Here is a 22,802-nt window from a genome sequence, read left to right as displayed (position 1 = left end):
TAGGTCAAAGCCAGGCAGTTGCCAAACCCTTTCTTCCCTTGTGACAGCTCTTTGAAGAAGTGGTCGCTCCAGGTGGGATTGCAGCAGAGATCTTGAGCTCCTTGCAGTCGGAGTGTCTACACTGCTATAGAATGTTCCCTTATCAGACGTATGGGATGTGTGCATATGTATTTATATACAACCATAATTAAATATATGTATTTAATTCCCATTGCTTTTTCTTCATTTTATTTTTCTCTGATAAAATGCTTGTGGTCAGACAGATTTCTATGAGGTGAAAGAAATTACATATTCCTAGACATTAATCATTCATTAAATATTTCCCCTTTTCCAACTGGAGAATGATACCAGCTCACAGAATAGAAGTTATGTCTCTTCCCATACTGTAAACTCATTCAATTATCACACCACAAGGCCCACACTACAAGGATCCCATTCAAGATCCTTGGCAAAGACAATCAATTTTTATGCACAGAAAAAGAAGTTTGCTTTCAGATACTTAGAAAAAAAAAAAACAAAATTGATAAAAGCAATCTATTTTATGATAAGAAATTTATACTGAGGCAGTCATTTCATTTCTTTAACTGCTTGGGAATCTTACTGCACACTTGGTAGCAATAGAATTACAAAAGTGTGTGCAAACATCTCAGTGTCACTTATGTATGTGGACATTTCTGCTTAGGATGAGTGAAGGAAAGGTGAAGACTAATTCTAAGTCTAATTTGTAGTACTTTATTGTATATATAAAATAATGATGTTTGGATTTCATACAATTTTGTGATGCTCATGCTCTTGGCAAATGGCTATACAAAAACAGTAGCAGCAAGAAGAGAGCTCTGTTTTCCTGGGCTCCTACAGAAGGCAGGATTGCTACACTGGAGCCAACACATGAATGCAAGTCTGCTATCAAAGTCTCATTTAACCAAAGAGGTAGACAGCAATTATATGTATTGAGGGAACAAAAATAGCCCTCTTGGACACCTGCCTTTCAGATACGCATTTGCTATTCAGAGAACAAAGAAACTGAATGCTTCAGATGCCAAGCGAAGATTTTCGTGTCTTCTCTGAATATGTTTTAAGGCCAGTTTTCCTGAACAAATATCCATAATGGTTATTGCCTATAATTATGTAGCTTCTGCAACTTGCAATTTGGTTCAAAACCCATAACTTCCAGCTGGTTTTGGATAAATGAAAGTTAAACACTTGTAGACGTTATTCAAAAGATATGCAGTAATCTCCCTGTTCTAGTGTTGGGTTATTCTCTCCATTTTGCTTATGTTGTAATGCTCATTGCATGCACCTCATGCAGAACTATTTGATGTTAATATTCCTTACATGTGTGAACAATGCCTTTAGAAATAGTGTCACTATCTGGGTGTTTAGATACTTCCCTGAGTGAATAAAAACTGTCTTTGTACTTGTTCACTTTCAGACACTGACCGAGCTCTAGTGCTGCTGGAAGAATACTGTAAAAAACTGAGGAAGCCAGAAGAGCAACAACTGAAAAAAGCCATCAGGAAGGTGATGGGCATCTTTAAGAGCAGCTTGTTTCAGGCACTTCTAGGTAGGTACTAATATTTGATGCTACATATGCGCTCTTGTAGGACAGACCTAGGTCAGCCATAGTAACTTCCTTCTTATCATACACTATTTAATTTGTCTTTATAAGGCAACGTTGAGATGAGATGATCCCCACCCAGAGAGGTGCTCTGTGAAGAAACTCACTGTCCTGATATTTCAAAAGTATCACCATATTAGTTGTAAAGGAATGTGCAACAAAAAATTGACGCAAGATAGGGTGTTGAATGGTTATTCTTAAACCTTGCCACTTCCCTTTGTTTAAAGGAAATTATTGAAAAGGGTATAGCAGAATTGTTCATGCTAACTTGAATGTGCAGATGCATCTCCACACAGGTAAATGGATACAGTTCCATAGATTTTGCTGGTGCAGAATGTCATCTAAAATCTTTGTGTCTTTTGCATTATGTTTTTACGAGAAGTGTCAGCTAGAGAAGCTCAGAAATTAGTGAAGAAAATTGCTCAAGGACACAGTGAAGCTTTGACTGAATGTTCCCATCCATGTCATTGTTCAAATAGACAAGTTTGGTGTATCACTCAGTTTTGTTCCATTTACTTGAGAGTCACAGAATCACAGAATAGCCAGGGTTGGAAGGGACCTCAAGGATCATGAATCTCCAACCCCCTGCCCCATGCAAGGTCACCAACCTCCCCATTTAATACCAGACCAGGCTGCCCAGGGCCCCATCCAACCTGGCCTTGAACACCTCCAGGAACGGGGCATCCACAACCTCTCTGGGCAGCTGTTCCAGCACCTCACCACTCTCGTAGTGCAGAACTTAAGAGTCCCTCTTTCACCTTGTAGATGACAACTTATGTTCAAATGGAGCACGTGGTGTGTTGGAGATTTATATAAAATAACTTCTTTGAGTTACAATATATAAAGTAATGCTTTCATGGTCATGAACTTGCCCGTGTGGCTGTAGCCCCTATTGTCCTATCTCCATGAGTTCATGCTGCCAGTCCTGACATGTGGTGAAAATAGCTGTGTCATCCTTGCTCTGCCTCGCTCTTCCCTGTTACTCACATTGCATTGTCTCCTCAGTTTTTCATTTCTTCACAAAAATGTGTAACTTTTGCGCAGATTTAGTGGAAGGGAGCATTTCTTAGCACAAATTACAGCCGTTGAACCACGTATATCTTCAAGTTTTGGTTGTTTGAATCCAGAGTACCACCTGTGCATGTTGTAGAGCTACAAAGTGCAGCAGTTAGGGAAAAAATTGGTTATACATCATGAAAGTAGAAGCACATCAATATCATGCTACATCTGTGAAGATGAAGGAGGTCTGGGAAGAATTACATGAAGGTCGAATATAAAGACCAAACAAAATATTTTTATTGCCATTGTAACTAATTGAGGAATACAGTGGTATGGAAGTGAGACATAATTTTAATTGTAGGCCCTTGGATGTATTTTCGTTGTCCTCCAATGCTTGTTTGTATAAAAGAGATTTGAGAATTGCAAAACATGTTCAACGTTTCTCATGATTACATTCGGTTTGCTATTTGGTTGGTCTAGATTATGGAATAACATGAAAGAGTGACCTCTCAATATTTTAAGTGTGAACGATGACCATTATTACACAATCAGTAACGATGTTGTTGCATAATCCTTCTTTAAAAAAACCCACAACATTTCCATTACATCTATTTTAACTTCCTGTCAGTTTCTTCCATTCATCTCTGAATGTGACAATACAAAGATACACTGAAAGCAAATCTCTTGGTCTCATTTTAATTTCTCTGTGACTAAAATACATTTGCTTTTATATTTACAGAATGTCTTGACAGCGTCCATTTTTGAGTTTCTAATCATAATTAGATATAATTTTCAGAATTTGATTTTTCAACACTTTCCAAAATTTGATCTCGTCTATATAATGGTCAAATGTCTGATTTTACTGGGAATTCATTTCGATTATTTAGGCTGTAATAGTTACCAAAAAACCCCACATTATTATTTTACAGAAATTTTATCTTGGATGCATAAGATTAACTTGAATGCCCAATCCTACCAGCCATGAAGTCAGTATTATTTCAAGTTCTAAATTCAATTCTTGTAGCTCTTGCGGCTTCAGCAGAATTTGATTCCTTTACAAACAAATTCAGCTACTGTAACCATCCCTGCCCTTTACAATCTGGTTTGTGTCCAAAATTCTTTAAAAATCTGTAGGATATCTTCGACTATTACAGGAACCAATAAAGAGGAATAAATAGAGCTAAAGGTGCTTTTCAATTCTGAGCACCTATGTTGGTGTGTTGTCTGCTTCCTTTTGTTCTGAGATTTATGCCCGTGTCATTTGATTCTACCAGCCATGTTTGAGCTTGGGCTCTTGTTGTGCATCTGATTTTTTTTTTTTTTTTGAGTAACACGAGAAAAGTAAGGACTCAATATTTTCTGAACACATTCTACACATGGATGAAGTGACAGCAAAGATGGAAGTAAAATGTCCGTAAGTGTTTTACAAAAGGATTATTGATGGACTGTCCTTTTGCATTTTAATTTGGGTTCAAAGCATCTCCTTCTCCCTTAAGGCTGCCCTTGTTGCTGGACTTCTTGTTAGCATCGCTATGTGGAGTTACAGCTGAATTCATTGCCAAGAGGCACATTTTCAAAGCAACATGTGCAGCTGCAGTCTCTGGAGCCCTGTTATACTCAAGTGGCCCCAACACAATTCTTTGAAAATCCGGTCAATCCAAATTGTTTTTACCAAAAAGACTGTACTAATCCTTCTAGGCATGGCAAGAAGAGGAGTTAAAGTACTGTGCCTACTCTGAGCTCATAAGGATTTTGGCTTTTTAGCTACAAAGCGTCGGATTCACGGGATCCTCTCAAGTTGTAGCATGTTTTGCTGTGATGGGAACATTTATTTTTTCAGAAGTAACCCTCTAAGGAAAAGGAAATGAAACCTGCAGAAATCCAAATGTTTCATTTGTTAGGATTGTCTCTTAATGGGGCATCTTGAAGCCCCAAGAGATAAGAGAGAGGAAAACCAGGGAAGAGAGTAATAACGAACATCTGGACGTGTCAAAAGTACAAAAGGTTTTTTTTCAGTTCTGTTCTTTATGAAGAAAACCCGGTTTAGTGTAATGCATTTCTAAAATCCTCTGCTATATGTACGCCTAGTCTTCATTTCATTAAGAAAAGTGCATCATTTGATAGCTTAGAGGGCTGTTCTGTGAAATGGGAATGGATGAAAGAGGGTTATGTCAGAGTTTGGTTTTTGGGGGCTTGGTTTGTTTTGTTGTGTTTTGTGGTTTTTTTTGTTTGTTTTTTGTTTTTTTTTCTGGATACATCCCTATAAAACATCATTTTGTTTCTAGCAGGAATTAAAGTGCCACAAATAGCTGTAATCATCTTAGGCAGTATTAGGTACAATCTAATCTCGATAGGTTTTTCTAAAATTCGGATAAACCCAATCTGTAGAGGGTGACGTATTTCCTGAGGACTTTTAAACCAAGTCTTAGTGTTTGTTTGTTTTTTTTCTCATGCTTGCATAACTTTGCCAGAATTTTAAATTGGCAAATTTTCAAATGCAATCTACATCTTTTTTTTTTTTTTAAGTAGTATTTTTACATTTCTGCAAATTAATATGAATGTTATAAAACTGCCTGTGTTAGAAGTTGCTGTAGTAAACACTACTGAAAGGATTACATAATTCACTGATCATCTGTGACACAGCCTGTATTTAGGGACTTAGGATATAATTTCATAGTTTTAGTAAGCAGGTTTTTTTAGACTCTTTATCCATGCAGCTCACCTTTAAATAAGCCTTGTTATAATGATCTGTATTAAAAAAGACATTTTTTGTGTATATTTAGTGGCAGTATAGCTTAGAAGTCATTGGTATCCAGACTTCCATGAATCTGCATCTTGTGATCCTCTGCATTACAAACAAGATATATATAGGGGGACATAAAATATAGATATATTACTTTTAAGAGATCCTAAGCAAGTGCCAGTTTGTTTTAATTATTTCAGGATGTTTTAAACTAGTAAGATATGTATCAATTAAAAATTACAATAGCCATTGATGAAGACAAACATTAGGACAGAAAAGAAGACAGAGCGTGGTTTCCAATGCCTTTGCTTTACTTAGATTGACTTCAGTACTGAAGAAGCTGTGTGTTGGCTGGAACTCACTTAGGACATTTACTGAAGCTGTCTTCTCTGTAGGTTACCCATTAAGTGCCCTCTCTAGGGAAGCATTAAGACAACCCATTCTGTTGACTGGGATAACTCTTTTCATGCTTAATGTAAAAACTCTACCAGTCTTTCTCAATCTGCAGAAAGAACCATTTCTCAGCTGTGTTGGTGTTTAGGGACATACAAGGTGTTACATGAACTGTTATACCGGGAGAGTATCTGGTCCTACCTGCCAAGCTTGCTCTCAGTAGATATTGTTACCCTGCTTATGTGTTCAGCATGTTTAGATACTTACACTGCTCTTGAATGTAAAGTCACTGATCCCATATGTCATTGTTCTTGAGACTTAATCCCAGCAAGCTGGTTTGGGGTCACGTCAAGCCATATCACCTCGTGTAATGACTCTGAATTCATAAGGAGTTAATCCAGCCCAGCCAAACCTGCATCTGGCTCAGGGACATCAGGCAATTCTCTTTCCAAGGGCCTGAATCCAGCATTCACTAAGGCAGTAGAAAAACTCCCACTGACTTTGCCTGCCTTGGATCACGCTTTGGAGCGTTTCCTCCAGAGATTTATATTCAGACCTTTCCTGATTGAGAAATAAAGATTCTTCTGTAGCTGTATCTAAAAATAATGTAACCCTCTCAGACTATTACAAACATTGAGGAACACAAAATCGTGCACAAACCCTTCACTCTGTCACATTTGAGAAGCACTCAAATGACATCTTTGACAATGGGGAAGCCTGTTATTACTCCTCACAGAGTCCTACTTTTCCCAAACTGGCATCTTTCTTTGTTGCAGCATGAATTAGAACAGAACAGAAATTTAAATTCAAGAGCAGCTTTTGTTTTGCCTGAAGACAGCTGCAGCTGCTTTTATTCTTGAAATCCAGTTCTCTTAGTAAGCAAATTTCTTCTCTCTCTCTGAAGAGCTAAAGGTAGCAGCACTAGATCTTCAGGTTGATTTGAAGCCTTACGATCTCTTTCTTATGAGCTGGGGATGACCTCAGCCAGCTGATGGGACCAACTGTTGTGGTTCTCCAGCAAAAAATCTGGTAACACGTGTGAATTATTTATTCCAAAAAATGGCAGATCTAATGTACCCAGTTTCCTATGTGTTCTGTCCCAATGCTATTTCTCATCCCGTAGCAGTGAAATTTCCTCTATGGAAGTATCTTCATTTCTTTCCTGGTTCTCCCCACCCTTGCTGAGTCTTCTGTGGAGTTGAGGCTTCACTTCCACCAAATGGCAGTGGCACTGAGAAGAGAGTTTGAAGTCAGTACGTGAGAACTGGCAGACAGACATCACGTTGCTTCGGGGAAATCAGACTAAAGATATCCAGAGATCAGAGTTTTACTTGAGGTCTGAAATGTTGTTTCATAGAATCATTAAGGTTGGAAAGACCAAAAAGATTTTCTAGTCTGGCCATTAGCCCATGCCTGTGGCAGTTCTAGACCATGTCACTCAGTGCGACATCTACCCTTTGCCTGAACAGGGTTGGTGACTCCATCACCTCCCTGGCCAGCCTGTGCCAACAACTTTCCACTCTTTCTGAGAAGAAACTTTCCCTAAAATCGAACCTGAAGCTTTACAAGTTGTGAAGAAGGAGCTGATACGTGAGGAGGATGCTGCATGGTTTCTCCTTGGCTTCCTTTGCCACAAAGGTTGGGCCTGTTGATTTTTCAAGGTCCCTTCTGACCTGAGTTGTTCTACAATTCTATAAATATTTATATATTTATAGAATGTTTTAATTTTTTTATTTTTTTGTTTTTCGCTGTGGGACTTGCAGGGTGTTACTGATAGAGATGGGGAGAAATCAGAGCCAAGGCACGGTGCTTGCTGTTCTTGCTAGCCAACATAGAGATAGGAATAGCCCAGAGAGAATCTTCCCCAACAACAAGTCCTTAATACTGAAGTAATTGTGTGTGAATATGCATTTGGGAAGATGTGGGAATTCTGTATGGATACCTCAAATCGATTTTTTGCTTGACAGACTCTAAGCATTAAAAGATTGTGAATTACTGTGCAAGACCTGAACTCAAAGGTGAAGTTCTGATACCTCTTGTGGGAATCTTGACTGGAATCTCATCCCTGCTGCTGACTTTTTCTTTAAAGAACTGAACGAAAACTTTGGATTTAAATGCTGATGTACTCCAAAAAATTCAGCATCCCTGCCCAAGTCTGTATTTTGACTCTCAGCCTATCTGTGTCCAGAAAGAAACTGATTACAGCATTGATACAACCTAGGTAATACATAATCACTTGTAATCCTAATGCAGCCCTCTGCTCATGTTTTGCTGCCTTTTAACCAAAGAATGATAGCATTTACGTCTCAGCCAAGGAATTCAGGAGCTTTGTGGACTTTTATCATTTGAAATGCAAAACCATTTGTAAGATGAGTCTTTAATATGAGCAATGTGGTAATTACTGAGCTTGTTAGTTTTCAATATCCGGCAAGAAATAAAAGCTGTTTTTGTTCCTGTAGTGCTTTTTTAATTTTTTTCTATTTTTAAATGTGTCCTGGCTATATGGATTGCATGTGTACTTAGAATTAATAAAATGCAGCTGCAGCAGCTGTTGCTGCATGGCTGCTGTCCCAGTGTGGAGCTTGTCTTTTTCTTTGCAATAAGGAGGAATTGCCATTTACTATTGGTTTGTGGCGTGAACGAGAGACAAATTATTAAGAGATGCATTTAGATAATCTGGTTTTATTATGAATAATTTATTCTTTCTTTCAAGCTGTAGGAATATGAAGGGATAATGAGAGAGACGATTTTTTCTTGCGTTAAATAAAGAGTGGATTTTTATCTTACTAATGTAGTTCGTTCATCTACTAATAAAATGGAAGGCAATAATCTGGAGCAGGCTGTTCCATCTGTAATCCTGGTGTTTACTTTTGTCAGTAGAGCTCCTCTCTAATGTTTTGGTCTCTGGAGTAATTTAAGGCTAGACTATGGTGTCGTTTTTATTAGTTTTTATTATATACAACTTTTTAAGAAGCTGCAAGGTAATTTTAGAATCATAGAGACATTTTAGCCTTGAAGAGTGGTGTACCTCACTTAGTCATTAAAGTTGTCTTAAGTGAGCCAAGTTTGTTGCCCAGTGCCAGTGCTGCGACTTACGGAATTCCAAGACTGGTTTTCCTGACCTTGTCTGTGAGGAGCTTCCGGTGTCATGGAAGTCAATGAAAAGCTCTCATTTAAGTGAAATAAGGTATTTAAGTGCAGTTGAGATGAGGCACTGAGTAGTAAGATGCATTAACTTGGTATAAGTTTGCATACATATATTTTTATATATACATACATAAAGGTACATGTAAGATATATGTATATACATATATAGAGACATGTACTACACACATATGCAGTAACTGGTACCTGTGGATATCGTATCTGTCTGAAACTTCTACTCCAGTTTGCTCAGGTGTGATTCCATACTTTGGGGATTTGGGGAATATTAAAATGTGTTTTGACAAGAAGTACTGCGAAGTGTGTTCTTCATTCCCATTGGTGGGAGGTGGATGGTTGGATTAGATGATCTCAGAGGTCTTTTCCAACCTTAATGATTCCATGAAAGATAGCATCTGTTATCCTGGTTCAGTCTCTCTGCATACAGTGTGATACTTATTTTTTTTTCCACTCTTATTTTTTTCCTTCAAAAGTTCAGCTTTGTTTACTGCACAGACAAGGTAGTGCTCAGCTTTTGAGCCAGCATTTAATTCATTGCTTTCACATCATTATTTGCTATCCTGTATAGATGATGGTACTGAAACCCTGAGAAAAAGAAAGAAAACATTTACTTATCTTAGAAGCATGAGTGGAGATGTTCAGTATGTTTATACAATGCTTCATACATTTGGCCCCAGCTCCACCTGAAAGGAGTATCATTATTCCAGCCATACTGTTCTGGTGTCTCAGTTTGAGCACTTTAAACAGGGTGGTTGTTATGGAAAAAAAATAGAATGTGTGACTTCCCTATCATCACCTAGACACTGCAACAGTCAGAGGTAGAATCTAATTCTCTGGGGTAGCATTTAATGCTCTTAAGCAAAAGAACCTTCAAGAAATCTTCTTATCCTTCTCAGCCTTTCAGCCCCTGTGACAAATGGTGCTAAGGATGATCAGACAGAATCCCCAAGGCGGGGCTATTTGGTATATTGAATGGGTATATTGAATTTATATCGTGGTCTGAGAACAAATGGAAAAACAGGATGAGATCAGATACTTAAATTTTGTTTGTAACACTTTCTTACTTTGGAGAGTTACCTCCACAACCATATCAGTGTTTGAAGCTACTTCACGTTCTAATTTCCTAGACTTTAAGATTGTAAATACTTCACAGATTCCATCGTGGGTTTATCAATAACACAAACCTGCTTTATGGAGTTATTTTCACTCTCTGCTGTTGAACTGTTAAAACTGCAACTTCATACTCACTCTTCTTTAACCTCTATCTAAAACACAAGACTGCTCTGTTTTTATTTTTATTCTCCTCATTGATTCATACCCAACCAGCCTTCAGAGGATTTATTTTCTAATGAGTTTTGGTATGGTAGACAGTGATTCTCATGTCTGCTTTGGCTTTTTTTTTTCCTTGTAAACAAATTGTGTTTTAAATTTTGTGAACCCAATTTTGAAAGAAATGAATACACTTGGAAAAAAGCAGATTTTCTCACTTTAGAAAATAGTCAAAACCTTTATCTAAAGTTTAGAGTGACATCTTGTGGTAACACTGATTTCAAATGTACATATCTGTTGGTATTATTTTGTCCACGGAAAGTTTTTTCCTTTCAAAATGTTACTTAACAGAAACTATAATAACTTTTGAGTATCACCAGGCCTCCTGTGAGATCAGAGAAAACATAGTTGAAAGGTGTAAGGGATCTTACAAGTATGCTTTTCAATAATGTTTATCCCATGATTAATCCCATGAGTTCCCAGTGACATGAACTACAATTGAAGATTTTTTCTACTGCTCTTCTGACTTTTTGGAATTGCTCAAAAAAGTTTCAACTAAAACACACAGAGGAGAGTAACATCTTTTAGCAACATCTCTTTGTGTTAGTTCAGTAGCTATCCAAGTAGCAACGTCCTCCTAATACTGATCTTTCTAATTCCAAGGCAATAGGAAATGTGTACAAGAGCAAATACTGATAAAGATAAGCAAGCCTTTACTGCTGAATGAGAAAATTTGCTTAGTTTTAGGCAAACATAAATATTCCAGAAATTAGCACGGAGAATTTGCTGATGGAGAAACAAAATCCATTTTAAGATCTGCAGACCAATGTATCAGGTGCTGTAAATCACATAATTACAGTATTGTAGGGGTTGGAAGGTATCGCTGGGAATCACTGAGCTCAACCTCATGTTAAAGCAAGTTTCCTACAGCAGGTTACTCCAGAAAGAGTGAATATCTCCAGAGAAGGCCGCTCTCTGGGCAGCCTGTTCCAGTGCTCTGTCACCCTCACAGTAAAGGGTCCTCATGTTTGTATAGAACTTCCTGTGTTCCATTTTGTGCCCATTACCCCTCGTTCTATCGCTGGGCACCACCAAAATGGCCTGGTCCCATCCTCTTGACATCCAACCTTTAGATATTTGTAAGTGTCTATAAGATCCCCTTCAGTCTTCTCCAGGCTGAACAGTCCCCAGTCTCTAAGCTTTTGGGGCACCTCAATATAGAAAAGAGCATTGAGGTGCTGGAGCAGGTCCAAAGAGGGGCCAAAAGGCTTGTGAAGGGCTTGGAGAATGGGCCATATGAGGAGAGAATGAAGGAACTGGGGCTGTTTAGGCTGGGGAAAAGGAGGCTGAGGGGAGACCTTATTGCTCTCTTTCAATATCTGAAAGGTGCTTACAGTGAGAGCAGGGTTGGTCTCTTCTCACTGGTGACAGAACGAGGGGAAATGGCCTCAAGTTGCGCCATGGTAAGTTCTGGTTAGTCAGGAAAAACTTCTTTACAGATAGGGTTGTTAAGCCGTGGAATAGGCTCCCCAGGATGGTGGTTGAGTCACCATCCCTGGATGTGTTTAAAATTGTTTGGTAGTGGTGGCCAGGGACATGATTTATCAGGGGGTTGTTAGAGTTAGGATAGTATGGTTAGGTTGTAATTGGACTTGATGATCTTTAAGATCTATTCCAACCTCACCAATTCTATGATTCTATGATAATCTTTGTGGCCCTCAGCTGGACTCTTTCCAGCAGAGTCCTCTCATTCTTGAACAGAGGAGCCCAGATCTAGACACAATACTCCAGATGTGGCCTCACCAGAACAGAGGCTAAGGATCACCTCCCTCAACTTGTTGGCCACACTCTTTCACACATTCCAGGTACCATTGTCCTTCTTGGCCACAAGGACACACTGCTGGCTCATGGAAAATCTGTTGTACACCAGAGCACCCAGATCCTTCCCTGAAAACTCCTCTCCAGCAGCTTAGCCCCTAACCTGATACTGATGCATGTGGTTATTACTCTCCAGGTTTAGGATTCTGCACTTGCCCTTGTTGAACCTCATCACGCTCCTCCGTTCCCACCTCTCCAGTCTGTCCAGTTCTTGTTGAATGGCAGCACAGCCTTCTGGTGTGTCAGCTACTCCTCCCAGCTTTGTGTCATTAGCAAACTTGCTGTGGGTGGACTCTACCCCCTCATCCAGGTAATTGATGAAGATGTTGAACAAGAGTGGACATAGTACTGATCACTGGGGAACACCACTACTTACAGGACTCCAACTAGGCTCTGTGCTGCTGATCACAACCCTCTGAGCTCTGCCAGTCAGCCAGTTCTCAATACATCTCACTACCAGCTCATCCATCCCTCACTCCCTAAGCTTCTTCTTGGCCATTCATTAATGTAAAGTGGAAAACCCCTTTACTCCATTGCACATATCTAATAACATGGTCCCAGTTCTGCCATCAAAGGCTGTGAGTATGGGAGTCTTGCTTCAGAAGAGGATTCTGTGTTTGTGTAGTTCAGCGTTTTTGGAGGCATTTTGATCACAGGAGACTGCCAGTGCTGGGCAAAGGATTCATATGATGTGCTGGCTAAATTAAAGATTTTTAGCTTTATGGTAAAGCAGACAAGGAACATTAGCCCTAGGAAGTTCAAACCTATGACCATCTGGTGACCTAATTTATTAATTTGATGGAAAAATAAAGGCACAGTGTTTTCAATTAAGATGAATGTTTGGTTTGCCAGCCAGAATTGTTTCTGATTAATAACTAAGCACAAGTTAAGCTGTTAATATAATCCTGATACTGAAATTGGAAGCACTGATATAGATTTGGTGTAAAACTAAGCAAATAATCTGGACAGCCTGTCAGAATAGACCAGCTGGTAAATTCCTAAAATATAGTTTGCTAAGATCTTAGAGAAATTGTATGTGAAGTAGACAAAGTGCATAAAGGACATACTTATTAGAATGATTCTCTGGAGATATTGGGCAAAAATACCTATTGCATTTCCTTATCTATTCCAAAAAAGAGCATTGAAAGAGTGAAGAAAATTGAAGGTAAACTTAGCTACTAAAGTTATGTTTATCTTGTTTGAATGCCATCTCTTTTTATCACAAAAACATGTGATTTGTATTGTTTCATGATAAAGGAAAGTTGTGTCCTCTTTCTGATTTATGCTGCATAGACAGCAATGTTCCTACCATAGTTTTTGAGTGGCAGCTTGGTGAATTTTGCCCTGTTACTAATCTGAATCATCTCTAATAGTTTTTATCTGTCAAAATGAGAACTTCTGCTTCATGCTGCAACAGTTAGGTATTAAGTAGAGGATGACCAGTAAGACTGTAAAGAGTTCTTCCCAAAATGCAGGCCATGAGGCTGTGATGGACAAGCTGTGTTTTTTCCCAAAGTGATGCCTCCCAGGCTGTGAACACCAACTGGAGTTCAAGAGGCATTTGAACATTGCTCTCAGACGTATGATTTGGTTTTAGGGTGGTTTTGAGTCGCATGTATGGCTATCTGCCTATCCACCTTTGATATATAACCACCAAGAGAAATGGGACAGAAACCCTGAGCTAGACGGTGATCATTGCTCCTGAGTGCAGTACCCTATACTGTGTGAGATGTCTTGAGAAAAAGGTATCAGCAGTTTGACAGTGTTTGGCTGAGAGGAAGGAAGAGCTTGTTTATTGAATCCTCTGGACTTGAACCAGACATTTGTGGAATCACACAATCACAGACTGGTTTGGGTTAGAAGGGACCTTAAAGCCCATCCACTTACAACCCCCTGCTGTGGGCTGGTTGCTTCCCACCAGATCAAGCTTCTCAGAGCCACATCCAACCTGGTCTTGAGCACCTCTAAGATCTTGAGCACCTCCAAGGGGCACCCACAGCTCCTCTGGACAGCAGTGCCAGGGCCTCACCACCCTCCAAGTAAAGAATTTCTTCTTTATATCTTATCTAGAACTACTCTCTTTTAGCATAAAGCCATTACCCCATTCATATCCTCGTTCAGCAATACAAAGCCAAAATCTTATATTGCTGTGATCACATAAGTCCCCTCACTCATTTTGTCAGAATAAAAGCAAGATTCTGCCAATTCTGGCCTGGATTTTGTTCTTCAAATTGCTCTCTGCAGCTCAGAGGTGACAAGCTGGCTGCAAAATCCTCCTGTCTTATTAAAAGCCATAGCAAATTTAAATTTAAAGGAGAAGTGGCTGAAGGAGAACTAAGTCTTCCACAAAGTTTGGGGGCTGTTGCTTTAAGTAATCACTTTCTACCTTTCTAAATCCCTCTTGGGTTTCTTTTGGATTAACTTTTCCTTACTTCTTCTCTAAACCCCTTGTTTAATATTCATGTGTGTTGTTAAACAGCTGCTGCATCCCACTCAAAAACGGAAAGAGGGAATGCATTCCAGCAGCAAATGGAGATTCTCAAATATATCCCTTTCCTACTTCAAAGCAGCAGTATGGGAGTTAATTAATATTTATCAAATGCAGTGAAATCCTTGGATAAGAGGTACTGTTGTTGTGCATAGCATTATTTGTTTATTTAAAGCTCTTTTTCCTGGCCATTTTGACCAGTTATTAAATGCAAGTGAGGGGAATCACAAAGAACTTCTTATAGCACTGTCTTGATTTCTCTTGTCATCTTTGAATAATCAGGGCAGGCTTTCCAAAAGTATAATAGCTGCAGGTGTAGGTGCTCTACTTAACCTGAGAAAAACACCCTTCACCTAATTAGTTGCATGCATTGCATTTTGCAATAGTTGGCAGTATGAAAAAGTGGGATTACCACAATGCAATATGGAGAAACTGTTAGATTTTATTACATTTTATGTTCAGTATTAAATTATTATTAGAAAGTCTACATCTTTTGCTTGTCATGTAATCATAGCAAGATGTTAATGAATGGGAACTCCAGCTGCTTTTCTGTTTGGAATGTAATTAGATGAGGAATTAAAAGGTCCTTTTATACTGCTCATTTTTTCCCCATAACACGGAATATATCAACCATTCTAAAATATAGAATACGTTCTATTAGGTCAATGTGAGAGATGTAGAAGATCTCCAGAGGAGTGCCTCTATATCTTCACAGCCCAAAGATACTTCTATCCCCATTTCATCAAAAAGAGGCTTTAGGTGTCTTTGTGGATCATGGTCCCTAACCCAGAATCTGGCTATATTTCAGTGCCTCCATTTTTACCACTAAGTAACTTCTAGTACATGTGTTTGGAAAAAATGAGACAACTAATGTCCATGCCTAAACAGCACAGCAGCCCCTAGGAAGTTCTATGTGTCTGTCATGTCCTTTAGCATTGCTGGGACTTTCTGTTTACAGATTGCTAAACCCAGCTGGTCTGAACAAAGGCTTTAGTGACTGACTGAAGATCTCACAGGAGCTTTTGACTGAAAGAGAAGCGCAACTGAGGAATCCAAACCTTACATCATATCATGACATCACCCAGTACTAGGCTGTCAGGCTCAAGTGAAAATGGAAAGCTTTGTCTGAGTTCATTCTCTTGAAGAGATTCAGAGGCAGTTATGGTCTTATTCTTTTCAAGTTTTGCTATCTACACTGTGATGAGTGGGATAGGATGTTTACCTAGAGCAGGAGTAGGAAAGAGAAAATGGAGGCTGGCAATTAGAAATTGGAAGATAAGAAATTAGGTGAAAAGGATAAGCTGTTATTAGTGCAGAAATCTTTAATAAATATGTAGTACTGTATTTTTACACTGTTATAAATTGCTCTTTTTACAAACCTGGTGATTATTCTCGTACAGTTTGGACAAATGTACATCTGTCTATGAGTGGAGCTGCCACCTGTGTGACTTTTTATTGTCAGTCTTGCTTTGGGTGATACTTATAATATGAAATGTGAGTGATTGTGATTGAATAAAACAGCTTCATGGACTCTGAGACAACAGAATAAATAGACAGCAACACAATATTTTAATGGGAACACAAAATAAAAAACTGATACGCTACTAAAAGTCTACAGAACTTGCTGCCATCCTAATCATCTTTGAGTGAGATGATTTTGTTTAATTACATATTCTCTGAGCTAGCCTATGAGCAAAGCTCAGATGACTCGTACCAGTTATATATTATTCACAGACTGAAAGATTCAGTCAAAAAAAATTCACAGCTACTCTACTCCAAGCCTGTAGCGTTGCCTGTGGTCGTTGCGGCTAAAGTGCAGGACTTGGCACTTGGTCTTGTTGAACTTTATCCCATTGGCCTCAGCCAATGTCCAGCCTTCCCAGATGCCTCTGTAGGGTCTTCCTACCCCCAGGCAGATGAGCACTTCCTCCCAGCTTGGTGTCACCTGCAAACTTACTGGGGGTGCACTCAATCCCCATGTCCAGCTCATCAACAAAGATATTGAACAAGACAGGCCCCAATTCTGACCCCTGGGAACACCACTTGTGATCAGTCACCAGCTGGATGTGACATTTACCACCACTCTCTGGGCCTAGCCATCCAGCCTTTTCTTTGCCCAGCAAAGAATCTACCTTTCAAATCCAGTTGTTCAATTGATCTTTTGCACAAATTTCAATACCGTTCACTTAAGGTGTCTGAATCAGTGACATACCAAGCATCAAGCCAAGAAAACCTGCCCTGTCTGTGGTGTGAAGCTTGTGTATCAGTAAAAAGGACAAATCCTCTCAAAAGGTTTGCCAGTGATCCTGGGGATTAAGTAAAGTGTCTTGGTGCTAACATAAGAATGCGAATTGATACTCCATCCAAATTAAGCCGTATGCATCTTTAACTGATGACTTGTCTGGAGCTATAACAACTGTTAGAGTAACCTAAAAAGAGGACTGAAAATATTGGTTAAGAACATCCAGTACTTTAATTGGATAAACTCACTGTCAGGGCTCTGAGGAAGGTAAGGAACAAGGGCTGTCTGTTTAGCTTTGCTGTGTGTTTTGGTTATTGTGTGAGACTTGGCTTGGCACTAACTGTCAAACACCAATTTCCCATTGGGGTGCATTTCTGTTATATCTTATGTCACTCATGACCTTTTCTTTAAAGATTGCTTCTTCCTTTTAGAATTTCACTTGAAGGAGAAAGTCAGTAGGACCAGTTAGTAAAAATAAAAAAAGATTGTGAATTAAGTATCTTCACTACATTTCACCTTTGCTCTTTGCAGCTAAAGCAGAAAGATGGAATTTGTGCCTCTTTAGGGGAACTCCTTTCACATATTACTCTCCAGCCCCAGGATGACACCAGACTGCTAAACTACCAGAGTGCTGTTGGTTTGCTTGCCTCCAAAATTCGAGCTTCTCTGTTGTAGCATTAGGAGAACTTGTGAAAATAGCCCCTGTAACAAGGCCATGCAGCTAGAAAGCTGCTGGATTTCTCTCTTTGTACTTTTCTTGCAGGTTGGCTTTACTCAAGAGAGGTCCAAGAAGTGAATTTCAGTGACCTTTTTTTGAAAGCCAGATTTGTGTTCATGCTTGTAGCTTTGTATACTGACTATCGTGTGATGAGGAGGCATGGCACTGCAGAAATAAGGATGGAGTTGTGAGGCATGATGTAGTAATAGTGCTGCGATGATGAGGCATGCTATGCCAGATACATTTTGTATTTAGATGAGGAATTGGCATTAAATCAAGACAACCCTAAGGCAGTGGCAAACATCTGGGTACACAAAAGGCCCACTCCTGAACTTCTGATAAACAGTGTGGGTGGTAAAGGGGTTAGAGATGAAGGCAGAGGGACAGTAGGACTCAAAGGAATAAGCCCATTTTCAAACTGGATTGTAAATTAGAGACTTATATTTAAATAACTTGCATTATGTGTTGTGTTGTGTGGTCACATCAAGTGTGTGAGAAAATTTGTGTTTGAAAGCGCTCTCATCCAACAACAATTTTAAGGATGAAGAAATACAAGAACTGCCAAAGCTTCTGATTTGGAAATCATATTCTGCAAGCTTTGCACTTAAATAAATTTGACACGAAAGTTTCTGGAAGAACTTTTCTTTGAAACAGGACTTTTACGATCATAGAAGGCTAATACATGCTGTGCCCTGCCAGAGGATGGAAGATACGGATATTTCTGCATAGAAATATTTTATTCACAATTCTCTAATGCATTTTTTAGGATTGTCACTCACTCAAATTGTCAGCTTTCTCCAGCTTCTGTGCCAGTTCTCATCATTTCATTGAAAAATAATAGTACAAAATTAGTCATGATGAAAAGGAAAATGTTATATCTATGCCAGAACCTCTTCCTTTTGCTGCAGAAGAGCCTTGGAAAATATTGCAATTTTTCTTCATTGCTTCCCCTGAAAATCTCTTGACATGAGAGACACAGCAGTCATCTATCTCAGACCCATTGCTCATTATGTGTTGATACAGTACCTCTACTGTCAAACTAATACTGTGTCACAAGCAATTACATTTTTTCCCAAACCAGATACAATTAGAGAAATTTTGGGCAAAAAGCAAGATCTCAGGGAGGCTTTCACTAATCAATAGGTTTAGAATAATTCTTGGCTAAAACACAGTATTTTGCTTTGAAGTGCAATTTTCTTGGTGCACTAAAAATTCAAGGGATGTGTAGATTGTTACCAATTATGGGTTATATACTTAATGGCTCTTAGCATTGCCATGAGTCCAAAACCCTGGACTCATGGTCTGTGGACTATGGACTGTGCTGGTGATTGCACAATTGAGGATGATGAAGGGTATCTGGTCATTTTGAAATAAATAATGGTCTTGTAAGATAGAGTCCCATAAAATGGTGCCAATCTCATGTAGAATCATAGAATGTTTTGAGATGGAAGAGACCATTAAAGGTCTAGTCCAATTCCTCTGCAATGAACAAGGACATCTACCCCTCCCTCCATCAGGTACTCAGAGCCCTGCCCAGCCTGACCTCGACTGTCTCCAGGAATCAGGTATCCATCACATCTCTGGGCAACCTGTTCCAGTGCCTCATCACCCTTATTGTAAAAAACTTCTTTTTTATATCCAATCTAAATCTCTCCTCTTTTAGTTGGAAACATTTGCCCTTGTCCTATTACAACACACCCTGCTAAAGAGTCTAACTCCCTCTTTCTTATAGCTGCCCTATAGATACATAAAGGCAGCTCTCAGGTCTCCCTGGCTGCAGCCTTCTCATCTCCAGGCTCAACAACCCCAGCTCTCTCAGCTATCAAAGTCCTTACTGAAGTCCAGAGAGGTGACATCAGTGGCTCTTCCCTTGTCCACTGAAGCAGTTATGCCATCAAAAAAAGAAACAGGGATGGTCAGACAGGATCTGCCCTTGGTGAAGCCATGCTGGTTATCACATATTGCCATATATGTAATCACAGGTACAAGCAATATACACAAGTGCTAGGACTGAACAGATGGCTCACAAACTGTAGAATCATAGAATCATGGAATTGCTCAGGTTGGAAAAGAACTTCAAGATCATCAAGTCCAACCACAATCTAACCGTACTACCCTAATTAACAACCCTCTGCTAAATCACGTCCCTGAGCACCACATCCAGTTTTTAAACACATTCTGGGATGGTGACTCAACCACCTCCCTGGGGAGCCTATTCCAGTGCTTCACAACCCTTTCAGAAATGAACTTTTTCCTGATATCCAACCTAAATCTTCCTTTATCTAACCTAAGCCTCCCTAAGAATTCAGAAGAAGCCGCAGTCAACAAATTCTCAGTAGTTTGCTTCAAGTATGATTGCATGATAGTGTAACTGCAAAGCAAGCAGGAGTGTAAATTAACAAGTAACTGTCCATGTGTCCACTGTCCAACAAACCACTCTTGGAGATTATACTGATGGCTGAACTGTATTTGGAAATGTTGTTATTAGTGTATTATAACAGAAATGGGAATGTCTCCATGCAATTGTCTACACTGTAAAATTGCTGGAGTGATTTTGGACAAACTTTTGGCTCTTCTGACTTGCATTCTCCCAAAAAATTCACCATCCAAACATCATCCCTATAAGTCGGTGGATGTGACTGCTCTGTTCTAAAGGTTCAGAAAGTTTTAGAGAATGAATCCAAGCTCAGTGCCAAAAGATGGTCCCAAGCATGTTTCATTTACATGGCATAGCTTGTGTGTTGATGGTGTTACAAGAGATCTCATAACAGGGTACGTATTTTCAGAATGCACCTTCATACACTTATTCAGAAGTTGCAAATTGTCCTTACTGATGTCATTTGAGTTTATAATTGTTAAAAAATCTAAATTCTGATACAGAATTTAACATTAGTGGATCCAAGTGGATCCAAGCGGCCACTGGCTTGTTAACCCAATGGACTTAGATTGTGTCATTTGTGAAGAATGTGAAATGAGGCTCATGTACTCCCAATACTGTAGGAAAACCAAAGTACTCGGAGAGATAAAATTAATCTTTTGAAAGCAATGGGATGTGGTAGCAGAATGTTCATAGTCTAACCATGAACTTTGATGTGAATACTGGACACATTCACCAATGTTAAACACGTTCACCATGAGCATTCTCTCTGGATTTCTCTGGTTTCCTTTGCTGATCCTAGGCACACCTCTTCTTTACTCTTTTCAGATGAGAGGAGATGATAGTGAATGGCACATCTTTAGAAACAAAACCTGATCTTAACTAAAACTTCTTTTATAGCTTTCTTGGGATATTGTAAAAATCCTAATTTTGTCTAAAAATCACATTTTTTTTCTGATTGCTTTATCTCCAATTCATTGATCCAAGAACACAAATATTTTCAGTAGAGATTTTCAACATGCCATGCAAAAGTTTACCATTTCAATATGCAACATTTTGCAGATAATGTTACTGTTCTATAGCATTCTGTTGATCTTTCCCTTGCTCATTTGCTGTGTTGGGAACAAACATGAAAACTGGCTTTTTCACAGCACCTGCACCCTTAGAAAACTTGAACTATTTTAAGGAATGAACAACATCCCACCCCAGACGGCAGTAAAAGTCCACTTTGTCACAGCAGTATCACAGTGATGAATGTTCAAGGGCAAAGCTTTGATTAATGACAGCTGCAGTTTGGATTTCACTGACGGTGATTTTATACCTCCTTCCAGACAGCTGCACACTTATGGCAAGTATCTAACTAGACATATTTATTATGCTAGTTTAGTTAAATGCTCATATAAATTAAGCATATGCATACGTGCATAATTTGCATAGGCAGCACATATTGTGTTGTATGAATTAGGCTTCTAAGAGAATGTCCATAATGCAGCTGAGATATTCCCAGTTTGTTAAATTAAGGAGGTCTGTGCTTAGCCTTCATAAAAGGGAAATCCCAGCCTGGAAAGGGTCTTGGTGGTGAAAGAAAGGGGCAGTTTTCTTCTATTCAGGAACACAATGCATCATTAATACAGATTAGCTGCCCAGTGTTCTCATGTGCCCTTTCAAAATGCGGAACACAGATTTTGGAAAAACAAGAAGCCCGTGGGTAGAACATTCTCATACAGCTGCTGTGTCCCAGTTCCTCACCTCTTCTTTCTTAGATCAGTGACCAATGGGGATTATCTATAGACGACCACTGTCATGTTAGTATATGTTAATGTACGTTTTGCATTCACTACATTACGTAGCTAAGATACTGCTAAATTGCATTAGAATAGAGCTTAAATCTTCTTTGCCTTATTTTCATAAATTACTTTTGTTCTACTTGACATTTTGAGTCAGTGTGGAAAATTGTAAGGCAAGTATGCAGTCTCTAAGTAAGCTTTTTGTTATTAAATATTCCCATTTAAAAAATCAAATTCTGCATATGAGAAATGATCAGTATGATCTGTAGCACAAATCCTGGCTATTTTGTTGCACAATGATTATGATAACTTTAAGTTGGGCAGCAAGGTGTTCTATCCATCTTTCTCCACTTCATGCCCAGTCATCTCCAAAACACAGGTTTAATAATTAATAATTTCCATTATTCTCCTTTGCCCATCTCTTTAACTGTTGGCATTTTGATGGGACAAAGGGAAATGATTTCTAACTAAAAAAGAGGAGATTTAGATTGGATGTAAGGAAGAATTTTTTTACAGTGAAGGCGGTGAAGCACTGGCACAGGTTGCCTGGACATGTGATGGATGCCCCATCCCTGGAGATACGCAAGATCAGGCTGGATGGGGCTCTGAGCACCTGATGGAGCTGTGGGTGTCCCTGTTCATTGCAGGGGAGCTGGACTAGATGGCCTTTAATGGTCCCTTCCAATTCAAACAATCATATGATTCCACAATTCTATTTCTAAAACTACCCATACAAAAAACATCCTCTGTTTTATACATATGGCAGAATGTGATGTATTATGGTTGGTTATATAGCTCAGGGCAGATACTACACAGGCTCCATGTCTTTGCTGTGCTCTTTCCCTTGACCAATCAGGGTTTCCAGCCCTGCTCTGCACAGCCACAATTGTCTCCTCTTTGCTCCAGGAGGTAATCTTGATGCTACCTGCAGCACAAATACTGACTTCTCACATAGGTTATTACTGGCAGGTAAGGAAGAAAGAGAAAGCACTAAGGCATGTGGCTCAAAACCTCGTTTCTTGCTTAGGGGCTGGAGTTGTGGGGTAGAAAAATCCTACCAGGTCTTGCTAGAGTCACACAACTGCAGCCAAAGAGTTTTGTGAGCCAGGCGAAGTCCCCTGCTCCACC

The 22,802-nt window shown here is 39.3% G+C and overlaps 1 protein-coding gene across 10 annotated transcripts in view; it reads left to right on the top strand.

Annotated features, from left to right (window-relative positions):
* The window catches only part of DLG2 (discs large MAGUK scaffold protein 2), a 994,028-nt gene that overhangs the window by 13,884 nt on the left and 957,342 nt on the right, over positions 1–22,802 (top strand). For all 10 annotated transcript variants that reach the window (XM_048939920.1, XM_048939896.1, XM_048940083.1 and 7 more), the window contains exon 3: positions 1,433–1,564. In XM_048939920.1, the coding sequence (XP_048795877.1) occupies positions 1,433–1,564 (132 nt within the window). The remainder of the gene's footprint in view (positions 1–1,432; positions 1,565–22,802) is intronic.

Source organism: Lagopus muta, chromosome 1 (genome assembly GCF_023343835.1).
Source record: "Lagopus muta isolate bLagMut1 chromosome 1, bLagMut1 primary, whole genome shotgun sequence".
Classification (NCBI taxonomy): domain Eukaryota; kingdom Metazoa; phylum Chordata; class Aves; order Galliformes; family Phasianidae; genus Lagopus; species Lagopus muta.
The sequence above is the reverse complement of the archived record's forward strand: the minus strand, read 5'-3'. Positions and strand labels throughout refer to the sequence as shown.